The sequence below is a fragment of the Ornithodoros turicata genome, unplaced genomic scaffold, assembly GCF_037126465.1.
Source record: "Ornithodoros turicata isolate Travis unplaced genomic scaffold, ASM3712646v1 ctg00000864.1, whole genome shotgun sequence".
Lineage (NCBI taxonomy): Eukaryota > Metazoa > Arthropoda > Arachnida > Ixodida > Argasidae > Ornithodoros > Ornithodoros turicata.
The window spans coordinates 779822-799109 of NW_026999408.1; the positions used below are offsets into that span (position 1 = coordinate 779822).

General features: G+C 49.7%; 2 protein-coding genes across 2 annotated transcripts; one reads left to right on the plus strand and one right to left on the minus strand.

Annotated features, from left to right (window-relative positions):
* Positions 1–1664: 1664 nt before the first annotated feature.
* Positions 1665–15602, minus strand: LOC135375446 (uncharacterized). Its single transcript, XM_064608140.1, has 7 exons — positions 15561–15602; positions 6637–6936; positions 5157–5336; positions 3802–3939; positions 2110–2307; positions 1808–1951; positions 1665–1727 (listed from the first exon to the last, which is right to left on the minus strand). Exons 1-7 carry the CDS (start codon positions 15600–15602, stop codon positions 1665–1667), a joined length of 1065 nt encoding a protein of 354 aa, XP_064464210.1.
* Positions 15603–16950: 1348 nt separating this feature from the next.
* Positions 16951–18759, plus strand: LOC135375447 (neprilysin-1-like). The gene has a single exon (XM_064608141.1). It carries the CDS (start codon positions 16951–16953, stop codon positions 18757–18759), a length of 1809 nt encoding a protein of 602 aa, XP_064464211.1.
* Positions 18760–19288: the final 529 nt, after the last annotated feature.

Consider the following 19288-nt stretch of genomic DNA (forward strand, 5'->3'; position numbering starts at 1 on the left):
TCTGGGGAAAGTTCTATAGTGTAGGATGGAAAGTACATTATAACCCTTTATGTCCCTTCAAGCTTGTTTACCGCCTGAGTCGACTCTCACAGGGCCGGCGTGTACTTTCCGCCCTCCCTTTCCGTATTCTTCACTTTCAGACACCAACCTGGCGCAGAGGGGCATCTCAACAAGTGAGCCGCCATGATAGATTCGGTACGAACGGTACCGCCTACAAGCTCGGTGCGCCGTTCCCGCAGCATGAGCCAGTTTCTAACGGAACAGGAGGCAATCCAAGCACACACGATAGCAAAAAACACAAACGCACTTCAGACGCAGCTTTGCACACGAGAGCCCAGCGGAAGGAAGCACGACTTGGATTTCATTGGATATAGAAATAAGCTTGCTGCAGCCTGCACAGAATCTGTGGTGGACCGTTTCTACTAATACGATAGTTTCTACTAAACAAATAAATTAATAATAAACAATACAACAAACAAACAAAACACACACAACAAACAAGGAAATATAAGCATGTGTGAAAAGAGTTCATGAGACCATCTCGGACTTCCTTAGCCCATTTCGGTCACAAGCGTCACGTCACCGACTCTCCTCAGTAGGAGTTCCGGGCCCCATATGCGCTGATCACCGTAGGTCTCGCCCCCGGTCACTAGGTGACGCCTGTTTAAGAATGATATTAGGGCGCCAGAATGCTAGCTCCCTCTGTCTGTGCTCCAGCCAGACATGTACAATATACTCAAAAATGTATTGAAGAAGATAATACTAACGTTAGAATGTAATTAAGGTAGAGTATAAATACATGAAAATTAAAGTAATTAAGACAGAGTACAAGATACTTCAAAAAGTATTTGAAATACAATTAAGACACTATTTATCCTTGAACGGAAAAAGTCACCGGTCACTGGTCAATGCGGCAAGTCGCCGCTAGGTGACATGAATCACTAAAACCCATCGCACTACACAGGCCGCCGCTGTGTGATTGGAGTAATCTAAACACAAGTCCCAAAAAGATGACAAAGAGATACCACATAACTCCACTGAGTATGTGACCCAGAACAAAGCGAACTTCTAGCAGGTCACTGCTCGGCGAGGTCAGAATTCGGCTTCACCGCGTCAGGGCACACATAATAGAACCTTCACTGGCCAAGGATTACGACACACGAGGCAAGATCTCTAAATGGAGACCTCCAAGAAGGGCCACTGTCCAGGTCAAGTCCGAGGGACTCGGAAAATTTCCACTGAATAAACAAGATACTGGAAAGACGAGACACAGAAAGTTTGAGAGGGAGATCCAAAATATGTAATTAGAGTATTGAGTAGAAAATACCATAAAATGTATTTTAAACAGAGTGCAAATACACAAAGCAAAAAGTATTGAGTAGAGTACCAAAATACCGCAAATTGTATTTAAAATACAGTATTTTAAATACAATACTCCAAATACGTACAAGTCTGGCTCCAGCAGAGGGAGCTAGTACATGATACGTGTATGAGACAGAGCAAGGACTGTAAAATGCAGTGCCTTTTCTCTGCCTGACACTGCTAGATTACGGAGTAATCCGAAGTTCAAAAACATTCCTCCTAGAATGAATGATGGACAATGCACCGGCCAAGTCGAAGGCAATGGTCTACAATGTGCCAAACACTGAACGTATTTATTCGTATTATAGGCTGGAAGGTTCCACGCTGTACTGCTTCAGTGAGCCCTCGTGGTCGAATCCTCTCTCCTGCACAGTGTCGTTCAAGGAAGTCAGTCACTCGTCCAGCCCTTACTTCATCAATGAGCGAAAAAGTACGCTGTACTTACACGGCCCCAGAAGCGCTCATTATACTCCGCTTCGCGGTCCTCATCCCCAGACTTCTTCTGAAGCCAATCATACTCCAGGGGAACCTTGTAGGTATCCTCTGCGACCAATAGGAGCACGTTTCGTACCCTTGTCTCTCTTGTCTGCTGTGGTACGCGAAAAGAAAGCACGATTCTTATGTACAACGGCGCCACAGAGACACAACAACACGTCGTCAGACAGGTGTGCACAGATAAGCACGGTCACAGATTACACAAATCCTACAGCTACGCTTTGCACGTTCGGCAACGCAATTTTTCCATACCGGAAATACAAGTCTCATGGGTTTCGATGGCAAGCACACGGGGGCAGTGTATAGGTCTTGGGTCTCTGTGTCGAGTGCGATGCCCTGTACCAGGACCGCTTCTTGGATATCGGACGTCAACTGGAACCGGTTGCACTCTGACAAATCGGGAAGGAGGAAAGATTCCAGGCGGCGGCTTATCTTCTCCAGTGGCCAGGTCTACAGTAGAGGCGTATAATGCAGGTTAGTAAAGTTCCGTTGAATTGGCAATGTATCCATTCAGCATTGACAGTCCTTATATCCATTTTACGTGTACGTTGTCCCTGATGGCTTGGATGATGGATGATTTGTTTACTCTATCCTTCAGGTTTCTAATGCAGCAAAAAAATCACAAAAAGTGGGTGAGCACGTTGTATCTATTAAGAACCAAGGATCGAAATGCTAAAGCGACGTTCAATTATCAGCGATGGTTTCTCCAATTCAAGGCCCATTACGTCATGGCCATAAGACGACGAGCTGAGTCACTGTCAAGCTTCAGCCTGGAACAGCCAAATGAACCGGTGACACTTTCCTTGTAGAACATAGTAGAACAGTCATCATCGTAGTGGACAGTCTTCAGCAATTCCAATTCCGCACATACGTAATGGTTGAGGAGTTTCAATGCTTGAATGTCATATGCTTCAGCAGTTGAGTTGGAGTCTATGAAGTTTTAGTGCCACTAAGTTTGATTGTGAGTTTAATGGCGCAGCGACAACTGAGATCATAATGCGCCAGTGCCACTAAGTGTTGCGGAATGCTAAAACACAGGGGCATAAATACCCTCACCCCCGGGATCCCCAACGAAGTGCAGTATGGCACTCGAGTTACGTTTGGGGAGCACTAAAGCAAAAAGCAAAAACGGATCGGCGTAACAACAAAGTTTTTCCTCTTCCCGTTTTTCTTATTCTTCTAACAGACGGTAAAATAAGGGAACGCAGTAAAGAGGAAAACTAACAGCTAATATATTTGATGACTGAAAAGGCTGGTTAGGGTAAATACGACCAAAATGTCACGGACGAAAGGTAAAAATAATAACGACAATAAAAACGACAAACAATGCAAGCAAGCTGAAGTAGCTATTACTGGCAACATTTGCCCGATCCTGTAGAGACAAGTAGTAGCAATAATAGTTAGCGATAAGGAACGTTAGCTAGGAGGAGGATATCTTTCCTTTCTCGTGCCGTAAGTACCGGAAGTGTCGTTTTCACGCACTGTGTTGCTCTTGCAAGACAATTTAGGCCGCTTTGAGGTCGCACAGAATGCTGTCGGCATTGATGGATGGTGTAATAACATCACAGATTGTGACACGGGTAATTACATCACGACGACGTAGTCTGCGTCAGCGGACGTGCCCCGATGGACAGCATTTAAATTACCTCAAATGGGTACCTCACTATAAAAGTAATTTTCCCGATAAAGCGCTGGCACGGAAAGAAAAGAAGAAGAGTGCTCTTCAGCATGCTGCTAGGTGCAAGCCTTCACAACACGTTCATGTACGCTCTCGACACGCACGAAAAGCGCGTACGATAATGCATCATTGTAATCATTGTAGCCGCCTGTTACATTAGATGTCTAGCTGTGACGTTTATGTCTCGCATTTTAGTCTACTTAGTCTAACTAGTTAGTCTAATGGACCCTGCGCTCAACTACTTCGACCCCCTTCATGACACCTACCTGATACTTTGTGTCCGTCTGTAGAACAAGTGAAGCGACGACCCTGGCAATGTGGTGCCAAATGTGGTAGAGGAAGCTGGGCGGGCGGGTGAAAATGCTCATTGCTTCCAAGACCCGTGCCCGAGGAATTACGTATGCCTGAAAGTGAACATATCCAAAACTGGCTTCACAAAAGAACAAATTCCCCGCGACCCCGTGTTTGGCGTACGTTTGTTGCTTGCCAAACACCAAGACATAAGACATAATTCCTGGAGGTACCTGACGAAATGTAGTTCACTGCATGATACCCTGTACGCTGATAAACAGAAGTTTGTCTTTTTATCACTTGTGCTAAACCGTTCTTGTCTGAAATTTTCCACATTCACCCGATTGCCACTACATTTTCGTTCCAAATCTTAATTTCACTTAATTGGACTTCTGATACAGGTGGCATATATACATCAACATGGTTTTGACCCACGGAATTTTGACCCAATGAAACGTCATTTCCAGTATTCCACAAAAAGGACGGAAAGAACTCCAAGCGCCGTCGTAAAATCTACTCCACTAAATGCTCAGTTTCCCAGTTCAATGCGTCAATTCCTTCAGTTCACGAACTGTGTAACGCAACCCAATGGCGACGTACCCTACTTTATTTCCGACTTCAATTCAGCTTGGTCGACACTACTGCGTTTAGAGTGTTCACATACAGCGCAAGTGGCGGAAGCCTTATGGGAGAAAGATTTATGCCCACGTTTGAGTGTCGCATGAGAGAAGCTGCTGCCAGTTCGAAGCAAATGTAATGAATGCTGTATCTTTTTTTTGCGCACTCCATGCCCTCCATGTTTACAGCGGCCATTTTCGAATTCGTCTCGCACAGAGGAGAAGCGCCTCAACACGCATGCGCGGAACGCGGCGATTGGTTCCCTCCTTGAGGGTCGGTGCGTGCATCGGGGAAAAGTTCAGTTCGAGCTCCTTGCGTTCGGCAGCAGAATTTCTGCTGCGGAAGGTCTCGCACACGTCTGTTGTCACGGCAACCAACGCTCGCTGGCGTACGCACGCAACGAAACGCAGTAGTGTGAACCATGCTATCCACTGCCGCACGCAATGTACTCAACGGCTAGCCCACTGACAAATAGCGAAACTACGAATGCGTGCAACAACCCGCTTTAACCCTCCACGCATGGAGGGCGGGGCGCTTTGGAGCGCCTCCATAGCAGTGGAAGGTCGCGCTTACATCACAACGATGTGGAAGTCAACTGGAGCAAGGACGATTCAGTAGAGAATAGCAGCTTTTTCATGCCCAAGACACTACCAACCTCAAAAAGATGTGTTTTGTGTGTAGATATTATATAGTGCAGGAAGGAATAACTTACATTGATCTGAGTTTCAGCTACAACTCTAGTAATAGAGGCCGCATCGGAGACGAGGCCTAGAACCCCGATGCATGCAGGAGCAGCCACGTAATCCACGAAGTATCCTTCGTTAAAATAAAATAGCGGCGAAGTTGAATTGGGGAGGACACCGTCGTGCTGGTCCTCGAATTCGCCTTCTATCTGCTCCAAACGAAAAGCGTCCAGAAGTTAGTGGGTGCGAAGGAAGGGGGACTTAAAAAGACAGAGGCGTTCTCAAGTGGGCCGTGCGGGCAGGTCTCGTAAGCTGGTAAGGGTTCGGCAAATTCTAAATGTCCACTGCCTCATATGCACTCTGAACAACATGGGGTCCACGCAATTTATCTTGGGCGAGATTTTGCAGTAGTTTTTTAACGCTTTTATTAAATATAATTCGTGTGGCATTGGATTCTCCCAATATATCTCCGAAGCTTGCCAAGTCAACCGGATGTTTTTCTTTCTGCCCATATCGGGTGTCTGCATTGCCAAATACATGCCCCCCTGCTTTGTTAATATAGCATTTCCGTCGTATACGCCAAGTGCCGTTCCACTCTTCTGTCAGGTTGAAGGACTACACTGATGTTTCTGCAAATAAACTTTCCACTTAACGCGCGCACTGTGAGCAGTTGCTACGGTCAGCATTGCAGTGACACACACATAATCGTCTACTACGATTCCCGGAAGGAATGCGCACCTCTCCCGGTAGGGGCATTACAGGTGGCGCCCCTACAGATGCTGCGTATACTTTGCGGAGAGCGATCGGGACGCCCCCCTAGCGGTAGAGTAGAGCTAAGCACGGCCGCTCCGCTCCCACCCTTGAACGTTAGGGCGGTTAGGGTTTCGGACGTACGGTGTTAACTGCAAAACGAAACGGGTTTGTCAAAATGTACCGAATGCAGTGGAAGTACAAGAGTAGGACTAATTACTAATATTGTTGATAATTCGTTGCTCTACGTCAGAAAACAACTGGGTTCATGAGCGATGCCACAGTGGTCGGGTCTGTGGATTAATGTTGCCCACCTGAGGGTTCACTGCTATGGTTACGGGTGTCACAACAATGGTATGTGAGCCAAGAAAAAAAGTCATCGGTTTCGGATATCGAGGAACAGTTTCCGCCTGCGCTCTCTTACTGTTTTCCTGACGTGTGTTCTGAGCCTTTACTTTCCCAGATGAAAGAAAGGCGCACTGTTTATACCGTACACACGTAGCAAAAAAAGGTGTTCACACAAGATCTGTTGCAAGAGGTTAATCTTTCTCGGGATACTATTAGGGATTTAGGTGTGTTGCTCTCTCTCTCCCGCTTTACTTTGACATCTCCAGTGCTGTTCTTTCGAGTAACTTCGCAAATAATCCTGGCGGTTACCGTGGTACAGGGAGCATCCCAATGAAAACTACTGAGGGATGCTCGCGTGTTTTCCGTGATCCCAGACCAAAAGAGTTAGCACATCCTCTCTCTCTCCTCTACCACCATCATCTCTCCGCTCCCTCTTTCATCCACTAGAGTAAATCGATTAGAGTCATCGATTAGAGTAAAGTCGTGGTCCATAACCTCCTGTGGACAGGGCCAGTCTTGGTGAATTTCTGTCGTCAAGCTCTGGACAGAACTGCTGTGTACCCCAGTCGTCGAGGCAGCCGCCGGTGTCGTTAGGGCGACGGAGAAATTTGTCGCTAGCGTGATTTTGTCCACATCCTTAACGATAGCCAACGCCACAAGAGGATTCTTTTGAGGGGGCGCATCCTTCAGAGCTTGAATAGTCCTCGAGATCTTTGAGGCCGGGTCAAACGGTGAAAGGTGTTGACAAAACTTACGCCAACGGTTCCGGTCTTCTTTCTTACAGGGAGACTCCGGGGCAATCCGAAACTATTATAATGCCTGTGTAAATACGTTTGGTACATTCTTCCGAAATGAGAAATGAAGTTGGTTTGGCAGTCGGGAATTCGTTAGTTGCCAAAAGAGTTGGGATGCTCAAAACGAAAACGAAACTTCCGAAGGTTCCCTCTCCCACCACCCTGTACCATGCGTGATGTCACCGGTAGTCTCGTGTGGGCCACCGCTTGTTGTTGTTGCCCCTGGAGCGGGATGGCGCTTATCCGCAAGGGAGATTGGAAATGACTAATGAGGTGCTGTCACCAGGATGGTAAAAACGCGCACGCGCTTTGTAACTCCTTTGTGACACATGGATGACCATATGGCCATCATGACCAGTCATCTGCTTCCTCGGTTTCGTTCTAAAACATGTGCCAGCGGTAAATGCAAAGCCTACGGAAACCGTACACGAGGACCCCCGTACATGAGGTGAAGCCCAGTATTGCTTGACTGCTTCTCCGTGGAGGAGCGCCTAATCACTCAAAGCAAAATCTTCCTTTTCAAATTTCCTGTGCCACTTGGGAATGGGAAATTCTATGCACTGAAATATCATACGGTACGGATTGGCGTCGCACCGTTACCTCGACACGTTTTCGGTGCAGAGTCTCGCTTTAAGTTCTCGTGTTACTTTGGCTTTCATCCGGCGGTACACTACAATGTAAGGAGGTTGCCCAGTTCGGCGAGCCGTTCTCTCTGCTCGGCGACGTAATTCTCTAAGGTGGTTAATTGCTGAAGAGGTAGTTTTATTGAAGAGATACTAGAAGGATAAGAATAAATGCTAGAGATGAATCGAGCAGCACGTTTCCATAATGAGTCAAGCAGGATATTAAGCGTGGCAAGATGAGGGTCCCATACGCTACAAGCGTACTCTAGTTTAGGGCGTATCAGTGTTGCATAGGCAAGTTTTTTCCCAGATGGTGCGCATGCTTGTGGTTGCGGCGTATGAATCTCAAGTTACGATTTGTGTCACTTAAAACTGATTTAACATGGTTCAATAAAGTGCCAATTTGGGCCTGTTGGTCACGCATAAGAAAATCGCTAAAATAGTGCTAAAAACAAATAAGGACGACGCCGAACGGACGTACTGCACTTTCAACGAAGGTGCAGTGCTTTGCGTCCGTCCCGTGTCGTCGTTATTTGTTTTTAGCAGTCCTTTAGCGATTGTATTAACATGGTTCGTGCAGCTCAGAGTACGAACAAGATTAACCCCGAGGTATTTGTAGGAGTTGCACTCCGGGATAGTAGAGTAGAGTTGTTTAAAATGTAATGAGTCTTATATGGCTGCTTTGGACGTGTGAAAGAAGCTGGAGCACACTTCGATATGTTGAGGGGAAGCTTCCAGTTAGAACACCATGAGGAGATATAATCTAGGTCGTGTTGAAGGGTGAGCTGATCGGTGAGAGAATATACTACGGTAGAGTACACAGTCGTCTGCGAACAGACGGATGCTTGAAGATATGGAAGTCGGGAGATTTTTAAGAAGAATAAAAAAAAGAGAAGAGGACCGAGTACTGACCCTTGCGGTACGCTATAGGACAGGAAGTGGAGACGAGAGGGAATCATTGACCAACAGGTGTCACCTGTGAACGGCTGTGCATATAGTCTTTGAACCACTTATGTACAAGATGACGAAGATTCAGTGAAGACAACTTTACGAAAAAAAAAATGGCGTCAGTGCGTACGTTATTGTTCAAGTTACACTGTATGGCACGAATAAAACAGGATAATTGTGTACCACAAGAGTAGCCCTTGCGAAAGCCGTGTTGATTACTATGAAAGAAATTATTACAGTCAAGGTGAGGAAAGATCCATGGGAAAACGGTGTGTTCTAGTATTCTAGACGGGACGCGACGGGAATATAGACAATGAAATCGGGCGGTAATTAGAAGAAAAGTACAAGCGCGTGTTTCTAGTCTCGAGGTCAGTGCGGTCACTGTACCACTGCGCGTGCTCAGCCGTTCAGTACGAAGCCAGAATTGACTCACTTCACTCGGCATCACCTTGCTATTGCTATCCGTCCATATTGACTACTTTGAAGCAACACGCGGTACCCTGCATCAAACAGTTATGGCCGTAAGTACTACAAATAGCATGAATATGTCGAAGTGCAGTTGCCATAATTCGAATCAGAAGAAACATACTGACGCAAGTATCCGAACCTAGGGCCTCCTAATTTCCGGTCAAGAATGCTGCACACACCACGCCATTGATTCTTAGACGTTGGAAGCTTGGATGCGTTTGTGTCTTCTATGTCTGTAGCCTGCCTCGGCTGTGTTGCCGGTTTGTATTTGCAGTGGGGCCGTCTAACGAATGTGGCGAAGAACACGCTCGTTTCCACACGTATTGTACAGCCGGTAATGTAGCCGGCAGCCGCGCCTCTAAACGACAGTTTTTGCAAGCTTTTTCCGGCTATTGCCATTGTATAACAGTGAATGTATATTATAATAGAACGGGTAGGCGAATGTAGTTCCGTATCCGGACCACTGGCTTTTTAAAGAGCAATAAAAACAGAAATCGAACTCTTTTACGTAAAAGTAGAACTAATTAGGAACGAAATTAAACAGGAATGACCCTCGTATATTGCGTGAAACGTATAAAAATTATACTTTATCGCCCGTTGCTTGAAAGCGATCCGCCATTTTTACAAAGGACCTTTTCGATCTAACCGGTGCCTGCCATAGGCGCCGACTGCGGGGGGGCGCGGGGGCCCTTGCCCCTCCGGACCATGAACTAGGGGGGGGGCACCGCCTCCCCCGGGAAGTCCCTCTAAGAGACTGACACCAACCTTTGGGTCTCGGCGCGCCCGGGTCAAAAGAGCGAAGAGGCACCAACCCAAAAAAGCATATTGCAATTTTTAAAATATGTATCAGCCCACCATACTCATTATCACAGTAGAAGGTGAGGCGAAGAAACACACAGGATGACATAGCCGATGACATAGAGGATGAGAGGAAACAGATAGCCTGAATTTCGCCCAAAGCAATCAGATCAATGAAACGAAGCAGTCGAAAAGGTACTAGCAGCTGCCAGTGAGGTGTAACAGTAGGATCTTCGGAACGCATATTCGTTGGGAGCGGGTTCAACTCCCGCTGCTCCTTTTCGTTGACCATATTCATTATATTGCGCGCATTTCGGGTGAAACACCGAGGATTCAATACATTTTGTTCTTTTTGCACTCAGTTTTCAAAGCCGTAATGCCTTCAGTTGTGCACATGTTCACGGTTTACGTTCTCTGTTTTTTCTTTTCTTTTGTTTTTTCTGTTCTTCCTTCCTCTTATTTCTATACCAGTTCTGTATACATCATAGGATCCCGCCAGAGTGTGATTCTTCAGCTTTAGTTTTGTGTTCTTCATTTCTCTTTTTCTTTTCTTTTCTTATTTTCTTTGCCTCTTTTACTTCACCCTTTCACTTTTTTTTTGAATAACAAGCCGACATCCATCTGGCTTACCTTTCCTTTCTTTTTTTTTTTCTTAATAAACGTATGTAGAGCGAGAAATGAGGCGACCAGGCTCTACTGAGGTTGATTGGTTTAATGACGGTTAATGGCGATGAACCGAAAACGAAAGCTCGGGTCACGCGCAGTGCTGCGCGTAACCGATGGCGGTGCTGGTGATGATTATGACGCTGCTGCTACAGGGCTCCCCCCCCCGTGGCGGATGACAAGGCTGGCGAGGAGGGCCGAGGTTGGCGTAAAGGTCGGGCGCCGAGGCCAAGGAGTGCAGGAGCCGGACCCGAGGCGGCGGGCGGCTCGTAGTGTGCGAGCTGCGGCGCCCAATGCACCCGACGTGGAGGGGAAGGAATGCTGGAGACAGGAGCTGAGCACGGACGTAGGGAGGGCGGGTCGGGCGATACCAGAGGTGCAGACTCCAGGAATGCGGGCTTAAGCCTGTCGATGGCCACAGTGTCAGGTCCCCGTGGAAGATCGAGGCGGAAAAACTTCGCGGCTCGCGAGATGACCCTGTAGGGGCCGTCATAGGGAGGCTGCAAGCTGGAGCGCACAGAGTCCCGGCGGACGAAGACGTGGGTGGCTTGATTAAGGTCGGGGCTCACGAACACGCGTGTTGCGGGAGCGGAGCGGGTAGGCGTGGGCTTGAGGTCCCGGAAGAGCTGGCGGAGACGGTCGATGTAGGAGGAAGGGTCGTGCACGAGCGGGGCCGATGGGCTGAAGAATGCTCCGGGAAGGCGGAGCGGGCAGCCGTAGACCATGTGGGCCGCGCTGCAGTCATCCTGGCGGATCGCGGCGCGAAGGCCAAGCAGGACGAAGGGTAGACGCTCGGGCCAGGTTGTGTCGCCGTGGTCAGTGGCGCGGAGGGACGCCTTGAGCTGCCGATGAAGGCGCTCGACCAGGCCGTTGGCAGCCGGATGGTAGGCCGTGGTTCGGATGTGATGGGTTCCGAGGGCGCTGCACAGGTGACGGAAGAGGGACGATTCAAACTGGCGTCCTCTGTCCGTGGTTACAGTGGACGGGACGCCGAATCGGGAAACCCAGGAGAAGAGGAATGCGTGGGCCACCGTCTCTGCCGTGATGTCAGGAATCGGCGTTACCTCCGGCCAGCGGGTAAAGCGGTCGATGCACGAGAGCAGGTAGCGGTAGCCTTTGGCCAGAGGAAGCGGGCCGACCAAGTCGATGTGGACCTGGTCGAAACGTGCATCTGGCGGAAGGAACCGCGATGGAGGAGAGATGGTGTGGCGGTAGATTTTGGACCGCTGGCAGGCTAGGCAGGCCCGCGCCCAGTCACGGACATCGGCATTCATGCGAGGCCATATGTAGCGCTCTGCGACGATCTTTTGCGTGCCGCGCACGCCAGGGTGGGACAGCGAGTGGAGGGCGTTGAAAACAGGCCGGCGGAAGGCCAGGGGGACGAAAGGGCGCGGGGTACCAGTAGAGGTGTCGCACCATAGACTTGCCGTCGAACCGGGGAGCGAGATCTCCCGAAAAGTGGTGGATGAGGCGGGGGATGAACGAAGGGCGGCGAGCTCTTGATCAGCCTGTTGCGCCTGGGCGATGCCGTCCAAATCGACCGCGGGGGGCGGATGGAGAGCATTGACGTCCGGCCGCGAGAGTGCGTCGGCAGCGGCATTGACGTCGCCTGCGACGTGTCGCACATCGGTCGTGAACTCCAAGAGGTAGCACATGTGGCGGGTTTCACGAGGCGAGTGGTTGAGGGAGGCCGATCGCAGGGCGAACATGAGAGGCTTGTGGTCGGTGTACAGCACAAACGGGCGGCCCTCGAGAAAATGGCGGTAGTGTCTGCATGCCAGGTAGGCGGCGAGGAGCTCACGCCCGAAGGTGCTGTAGCGTGTTTCGGCTGGCGAGAGACGTTGGGAAAAGAAACCGAGAGGTTTCCAGTGGCCATCCTGACGCTGCTGCAAGACTGCGCCGACAGCAGCAGTGGAGGCGTCGACGAACAACGCTGTCTCGGCGTCAGGACGAGGATGGTGGAGCAGCACAGCATCTGCCAGGGCCTGCTTGACCTCTTCGAACGCGCGTTCTGCTGCCGGTGTCCACTCCAGAGTGGCAGCACGGGCCTCTTTCGGATGGTCAGCGCCGAGAGCTGCGTAGAGAGGCTGGAGCAAGGCAGCACAGCGAGGCACAAAACGTCGGTAGAAAGTCACGAGGCCGAGGAATGAACGAAGTCCTTTGCGAGAAGTGGGGGCAGGAAAGTCTCGGATGGCCTGGACCTTGGATGCGAGTGGCCGGATGCCTTGCGGGGTGATGGTGTGTCCCAGGAAGGTAAGGGTGGTAACGCCAAACTCGCACTTCGCGGCATTGATGGAGACTCCGTAGTCCTCCAGGCGCGAGAACAGGGCGCGCAGATGGGCGCGATGAGCCTCCGGAGATGGACTTGCGACGAGGATGTCATCCATGTATGCGAATGCGAAGTCCAGGCCGCGGAGCACTTCGTTGATGAATCGTTGGAATGTCTGCGCAGCATTACGCAGGCCAAAGGGCATCCGCACGTATTCAAAGAGGCCAAAAGGGGTGGTTATAGCAGTCTTCGGGATGTCAGGGGGATGGACGGGAATTTGGTGATAGGCTTTGATGAGGTCTATCTTGGAGAAGATGGTCGCTCCGTCAAGATTCGCGGTGAAGTCCTGAATATGGGGAAGCGGGTATCTGTCCGGTACCGTGACGATGTTGAGTGCACGGTAGTCCCCACATGGGCGCCAATCACCAGGTGTTGCTTTGGGCACCATGTGGAGAGCGGAAGACCACGGGCTGGAGGAAGGCCGAATGATCCCCAGTTCGAGCATGTGCTCAAATTCCCTCTTGGCAATGACGAGGCGCTCTGGAGCCAGCCGTCTGGGGCGAGCGAAGACAGGGGGGCCCCGTGTCACGATGTGGTGAGTGACGCTGTGGCGAGGTGGGCAAGAGGCGTGCGATTGGCGCAGGACAGCGGGGAACTCCGTGACAATGTCGGCGAAAGCAGTGGGCAACGGTAGCCGTATGGTGGGACTAATGGCGGCTATATGCGCTGGAGCTCCATAAACGTGCAAAGAAGTAGTGTTGTCGACGAGGCGCTGGCGTCTAATATCCACAAGAAGGTCGAAATGGTGGAGGAAGTCGGCGCCAAGGATTGCGAAGGGGAGGTCGGCGATGGTAAAAACCCAACGAAATACTCTGCGCAGGCCGAGGTCAAGGGTGACGGAGCGTTGACCGTAAGTTGAGATGGTCGACTTGTTGACGGCCTGCAAAGCCAAGTCTGGTTGTCGGTGTCGTTTTTCTGCGGGGGTTGGTGGAACGACGCTCACGTCAGCCCCGGGATCCACCAGGAAGCGACAGCCGGACACGCGGTCCGTGATCCGGAAGAGCCGGCTGTTGTCGCCCCCAGCCATGCCAGCCGTTAATGGTTGGGGGGAGCGTTTCCCGGCCACGAGCAAGGGGCCTGGCAGTTCCTTGCGGCATCGCCGAATTTTCGATGATACCAGCAGGAGTGGTGCTGAGAGGGCGAAGGAGACCGTTGACGGGATGGCGAGCAGCGACGGCAAAACGGGCGCCGAGGGGAACGTGGTCGCTGCGGGGGAATGGCGTCCACCTGGTTCACCAGGGCCGCCACCGTAGTCTGGAGTTGCTGGAGCGACGTGCTGATGGCATTGATTGCCACGTCCACCGGTGGAGGGGAGGTGCGGGGGGCCAGGGCGGCAACGGCTCCTGGAGATGGAAGGCCCGCAAAATCCATAATACGGTCCGCCATCTTCGCCAAGTCATCCAGGCGGGAATTTTCGCCGGCGGCCAGGATCATGCGTACGTTGTGGGGCAAACGTTGTAGGAAGAGCTCGCGTAGTAGTGAGTCGTCCGTGGTAGGGTTGCCCGCGAGGTCGCGCATGCGGCGTAGTAACTGTGTGGGCCGTCGATCGCCGAGCTCTTCCCTGTTCAGAAGCTGCTGCAATCGCCGCTCCTCCGAAGCAGACGTGCGGCGAATTAACTCGTCCCTTAGGGTGTCGTAGGGTAATTCGGGGTGAGGGCGGATGATTAGGTCGCGGACTTCCGCCGCAGCTTCGGGAGGAAGGTTTGCAATGGCGTAGCCAAACCTTGAGGCTTGAGAAGTGACGCGGCGTCCGTCGAAGAGAACCTCCGCCTGCGCGAACCACAGCTGAGGGTCGGAGATGGAGAAAGGCGGCAGGCGGAGCGGTGCCACAGAAGCCTCAAGCGGTGGAAGTGGCGGTGGCCGGCTGGGAGGCGAAGAGCTGGTGGAATGCTGGTCACCGTTCATGATGGTGGAACGCTAAGACATCACGTCCGGGTCACCAGTTGTAGAGCGAGAAATGAGGCGACCAGGCTCTACTGAGGTTGATGGGTTTAATGACGGTTAATGGCGATGAACCGAAAACGAAAGCTCGGGTCACGCGCAGTGCTGCGCGTAACCGATGGCGGTGCTGGTGATGATTATGACGCTGCTGCTACACATATCGCCCCCCCCCCTCCGCCAGAGTACTTACTTCGCGGTGCGCCCTTGCCCCCTCCGGGAAAATGAAACTCTCCGCCTCTGGTGCCTGCACCGCCTAGTGCACGCATGGGGGTGACTCCTCCCCCCCCCAGATCCCCAATCTATAAAAACCTAACCTGGACTATCCTCAATGCTGTTTAGATTAGTCCAATTCAACAACCCTACCTTTTGCAAGATTGGCAAGTTTCGAATCCGTTAGGCTTAGCATTCTCGTGTTTCTCCTGCGCTCATGAGACGGTGTAGTTCCGTATCCAGACCACTGGCTTTTTAAAAAAAATATATATATAAAAACAAAAATCATTTACGTAAAAGTGGTACTAATTAGGAACGAAATTAAACAGGAATGACCCTCGTATATTGTGTGGAACGTATAATAATTAAATTTTATCGCCCGTTGCTTGAAAGCGATTCGCCATTTTTATTAAGGACCTTTTGATCTAACCGGTGCCTGCACCACCTAGTGGACGCCTGGGGGGGACGCCCCTCCCCCTCCCCCCCAGATCCCCAATCTGTAAAAACCTAACCTGGACTATCCTCAGTACAGAGTAGATTAGTCCAATTCAACAACCGTACCTTTTGCAAGATGGCAAGTTCTGAATCCGTTAGGCTTAGCATTCTTGTGTTTCTTCTGCGCTAGAAGTGCATCAGACGGGGTTGTTGAAATGCATATAAAAAAGTTCTAGTACACAGAACTTTATAATTTTTACATTTTTATTTCAGTATGTGACTTTCTTTCACTTCTATGCAACATTTGCCTTCCAAACGCTTTCACTAAAAGAGTAGTAAACCCGTTCGGTTAATGCGGCATGCGCTTTCTATTGGTCAAAAAAATAAAAAATATAAAAATCGTGTGGTGGTCTTGGCAAATTTCGAAGATCAAAATTCAAGTTCTCGTGAACTGCATTTGATAAACGCGCTCAGAGGTAATGGAAAAATCTCCTCCGAGATAAATACCGTTGGCCCCACAACGCTCAGACAAGTAGATATTTTAATACGATTTTTTTATCACTTGTGAAACACCCTGCACATATAAAGTCTTCGGGTTCGAGTTTTCGGGTTCTGTGCCTTTTTTCAAAAATTGCTGTTTCTTTTCAGTAACGGTAACATACGTTAAAATCGAGCGATATTATGTGGAAAAGCGGATTTACGGGTAGAAAATCGGAAGGAAAGAAGAGCGCGTGATCCATTTCAGAACAACACCAGATGATGGCAACATAGCACGCTCTTAACCAATCACCATCTCGAATGACATGGTTCTGTCCCCTGATTGGTTAAAAACAGAAGGGCAGTGGTTGGCCTGCACCGTGCTATGTGGTTTTTGTAGTGTACTGACGGACGTGAACATGTCACCCCTCCCACACGGATATTTTCCAAGATGTCCCGGCCCCTAGACACACAAGCACACGCCCCTAACACTTCATAAATGTTATGAATACGTAGGGCAGTAAACAGATGACATCCCTTCCTACTTGAATTCCAACACGGCTCTGGGGTCAAAATACTGGGCAAATCCCTGCTTCCACCACATTAATGATCCCTGCTACTAACCGGACACAATCAGTGTTGTTTATTCTGAGCCTTTACAAGTGTGCCCATAGTGGCGTTCATTGCAATGATCAAACTGTAAAGCTCAGTGATAGAAACTGAAGGTTTATTGATATTTCTTACTGTCTTCTCTCTTTCAACATAACAGGCAGTGACTCCAACGAGTCCAAATTCAAAGCAGCAGCCAATGAAAATCGTCCAATTTGCTCTCAGGGCTCTGCAAACATTAACACCACCAGCTCATCCAACAGATCACCCTCCATCGTTTTCACGAAAGAAAATCATTGGTGTCGGCATTTCTATCATCTTCCTTCTGTTGCTCGGGGTTGCCATCTATTTCATCATTGGTGGCGGTACCGTCCGGAAAAGCGTCCACTACTCACTCTGCGATTCGCAAGCTTGCAGCGCACTCGAAAACATGCTCCGTAAGACCATCAGCCAAGAAACGGACCCGTGCAACAACTTCTACGCATATGTCTGCGACGGTTGGAACAAAGGGCAGTCCAAGTCTGTGTACCAGAACCATGTGGATAACTTTTTGGAGTTGCTAGCTGAAGGCCTTCAGGAAAATGTCCCTCGCTACGACCAGAGTCCCGACCAGAAGGCGGCAGCCTTCTTCCAGGCGTGCAGGAGAGCTGCAGATGACGAACGTGGAGACATGTTGGGTTTAAGGCAAATACTTCACACAAGCGACGTGCATTGGCCCGTTATTTCTGAGAAACCGGACGTCCTCAGATCACTAGTTCGATTTTACAAGTCTCTCAGGATCAAGAACCTTCTGAACATCGACAAGAACGAAGGCAGCTTGGTCATATCCGGAGGCGCTATGTTAGCTAGTAAATACCAACGTAGAGCAACATTAATTAAAAACCCGGGAACGTATGACTACAAGACTTACTACGAGACATTTCAAAATGCGACCAAAGGTATCTACATGTCAGAACAAAAATTCCTTCCATATTCTGAATTCGTGGAAGTTGAAGATTCGATACTTGGCAATCTAACAAATTACACCAAGGCAGCCGTCAAAAGCCTTCCGAAGAACCTGAGCGACCTGGCAAACTTAACGGCCGAGATTCCTTACGAGCGCTGGTTAAAACTTGCGACACGAGAACTTGGCCTTTCCGCAAATGCCCCAGTGAACATCAGCGACGGGGACAGTGATTACATCCGCGCGTTCAGCGGGCTTTTGAAAATTATCGATGAAAAGTACCTGCACTACGAAGTAGGTTGGATCATGATACAACAGTGCGCCACTTTCATCGATCGACAAGTCCTTAGTGCATATGTCGGCGACTTCGAGCCATTTCAGCCGGGAAGCTTGACGGATATAACAAACCGCGACTACTGCTTCGTGACTACAGAACACATGCTGGGATGGCCTGTCTACGCCAATTTCTTGAAGGGGAACGTACTAGCGGAGTCGATAAAGGACGTACGTAACATTATCGACGACATTGGCCGCGTTGCTTTTCCTAAGATATACGGAAAGATGACACCAGGTTCACCTTACACGGATTCCGTCTTCCGGAAGAAGCTTGGTTCACTCACGACGTACCAAGACCGATTTGAACACTTCAACTTCAGCGGCGCATTTTCCAAGATCGCCGATATGGGTCCTTACATCTTCCAAAACTGGGAGGAAGTTATTCGGGGCCTCCACACATTTTGGAAATTGATCAGCACGCATTTCATGCCCAGGTTACTCGAAAGACATCTAACGTATAATCTTTACAACGATCTCGAAGGTACATACCTGCTGCCGCCCTACGCTATGATGATGCCACTTTACGACCTTCACGTCATCAAAGCGGTCAAGTATGGTGCTTTGGGGTCCTTGATCGGCTCGGCTGCTTTGGGAATGTCCCATTACTATTGGTCGCTTAACGAAAGTAGAGACTGTATCATGAACACCTCTGCTGACGGCAACTTCAGTGAGCAGGTGCTTCATCCAGCAGGTGCGGTACGCGTAACCTGGGAGGCGTACCGGAACTCTGTGGGTCCTGCTGACGACGTTCGACTGCGTAGTTTGCCTGACTTAACGTCTGCCGAGGTTTTTTTCGTGACCACATGTTATATTCTGTGCGGCCTGCCTAAAGAAGCTCACCCCGAATTCCGGTGCAACGAGCCCTTAAAACACCTCAAGGAATTTTCTGAAGCTTTCGGCTGCCGACGGAATACAGCTATGAATCCTGACGAGAAGTGCAAGCTGTTTCCAACGACATGAGCCTAAGCTACCTCTCTTACTTGCCACGATACCATACTCTGAAATAATCTGAATGAAGTGTCATGTAACTCTCAAATATGTTTTCTTGAAGCGGAAGAACACATATATTGTTTTTCTTTTCCTTCTTGGTCTGATCTTTCGTCCAATAGGTTACATGATCTGCTTAGAACGCAAGCGTGAACGAAAGGCTTCGCTTGGGATATTAATCTTCACACTACTCTAAATATCAGACATTAGTCCTCATCCCTTAGCAGGCTGGACAGCATGCGTGACGTTCGAGATGTAGTATATTTTTCAATTGATTCTTCCACTGTTTATAGTATAGTCCTTCTTTTTCATCCACTAGTAATCACGGTGCGCATCATCTTCCACAGCGACCTGTAGCGAACTGTAGGCTCGCCTTAGCTCCTCCGTGTTACGCGGTTGTTTCCAGAGCGCACCTATGTTTGAATAAAATGGAACTCTTGTTGTGTTATCAGTTTTGCGTCCTGTACTACACGCATCACCACCAGAAATGGGGTGCGGTTAT

What these genes read in the sequence shown, in the direction of transcription:
- LOC135375447 (XM_064608141.1), top strand. Translation starts at nt 16,951, where the DNA reads ATGCTCCGTAAGACCATCAGCCAAGAAACGGACCCGTGCAACAACTTC.
- LOC135375446 (XM_064608140.1), bottom strand. Translation starts at nt 15,602, where the DNA reads ATGCTAAGCCTAACGGATTCAGAACTTGCCATCTTGCAAAAG. An exon ending in AACTTGCCATCTTGCAAAAG is followed by an intron (nt 6,937 to 15,560) that starts GTACGGTTGTTG and finishes CCGGCCTCAAAG; the next exon opens with ATCTCGAGGACTATTCAAGC. An exon ending in CCATGAGACTTGTATTTCCG is followed by an intron (nt 1,952 to 2,109) that starts GTATGGAAAAAT and finishes CGCGTACCACAG; the next exon opens with CAGACAAGAGAGACAAGGGT.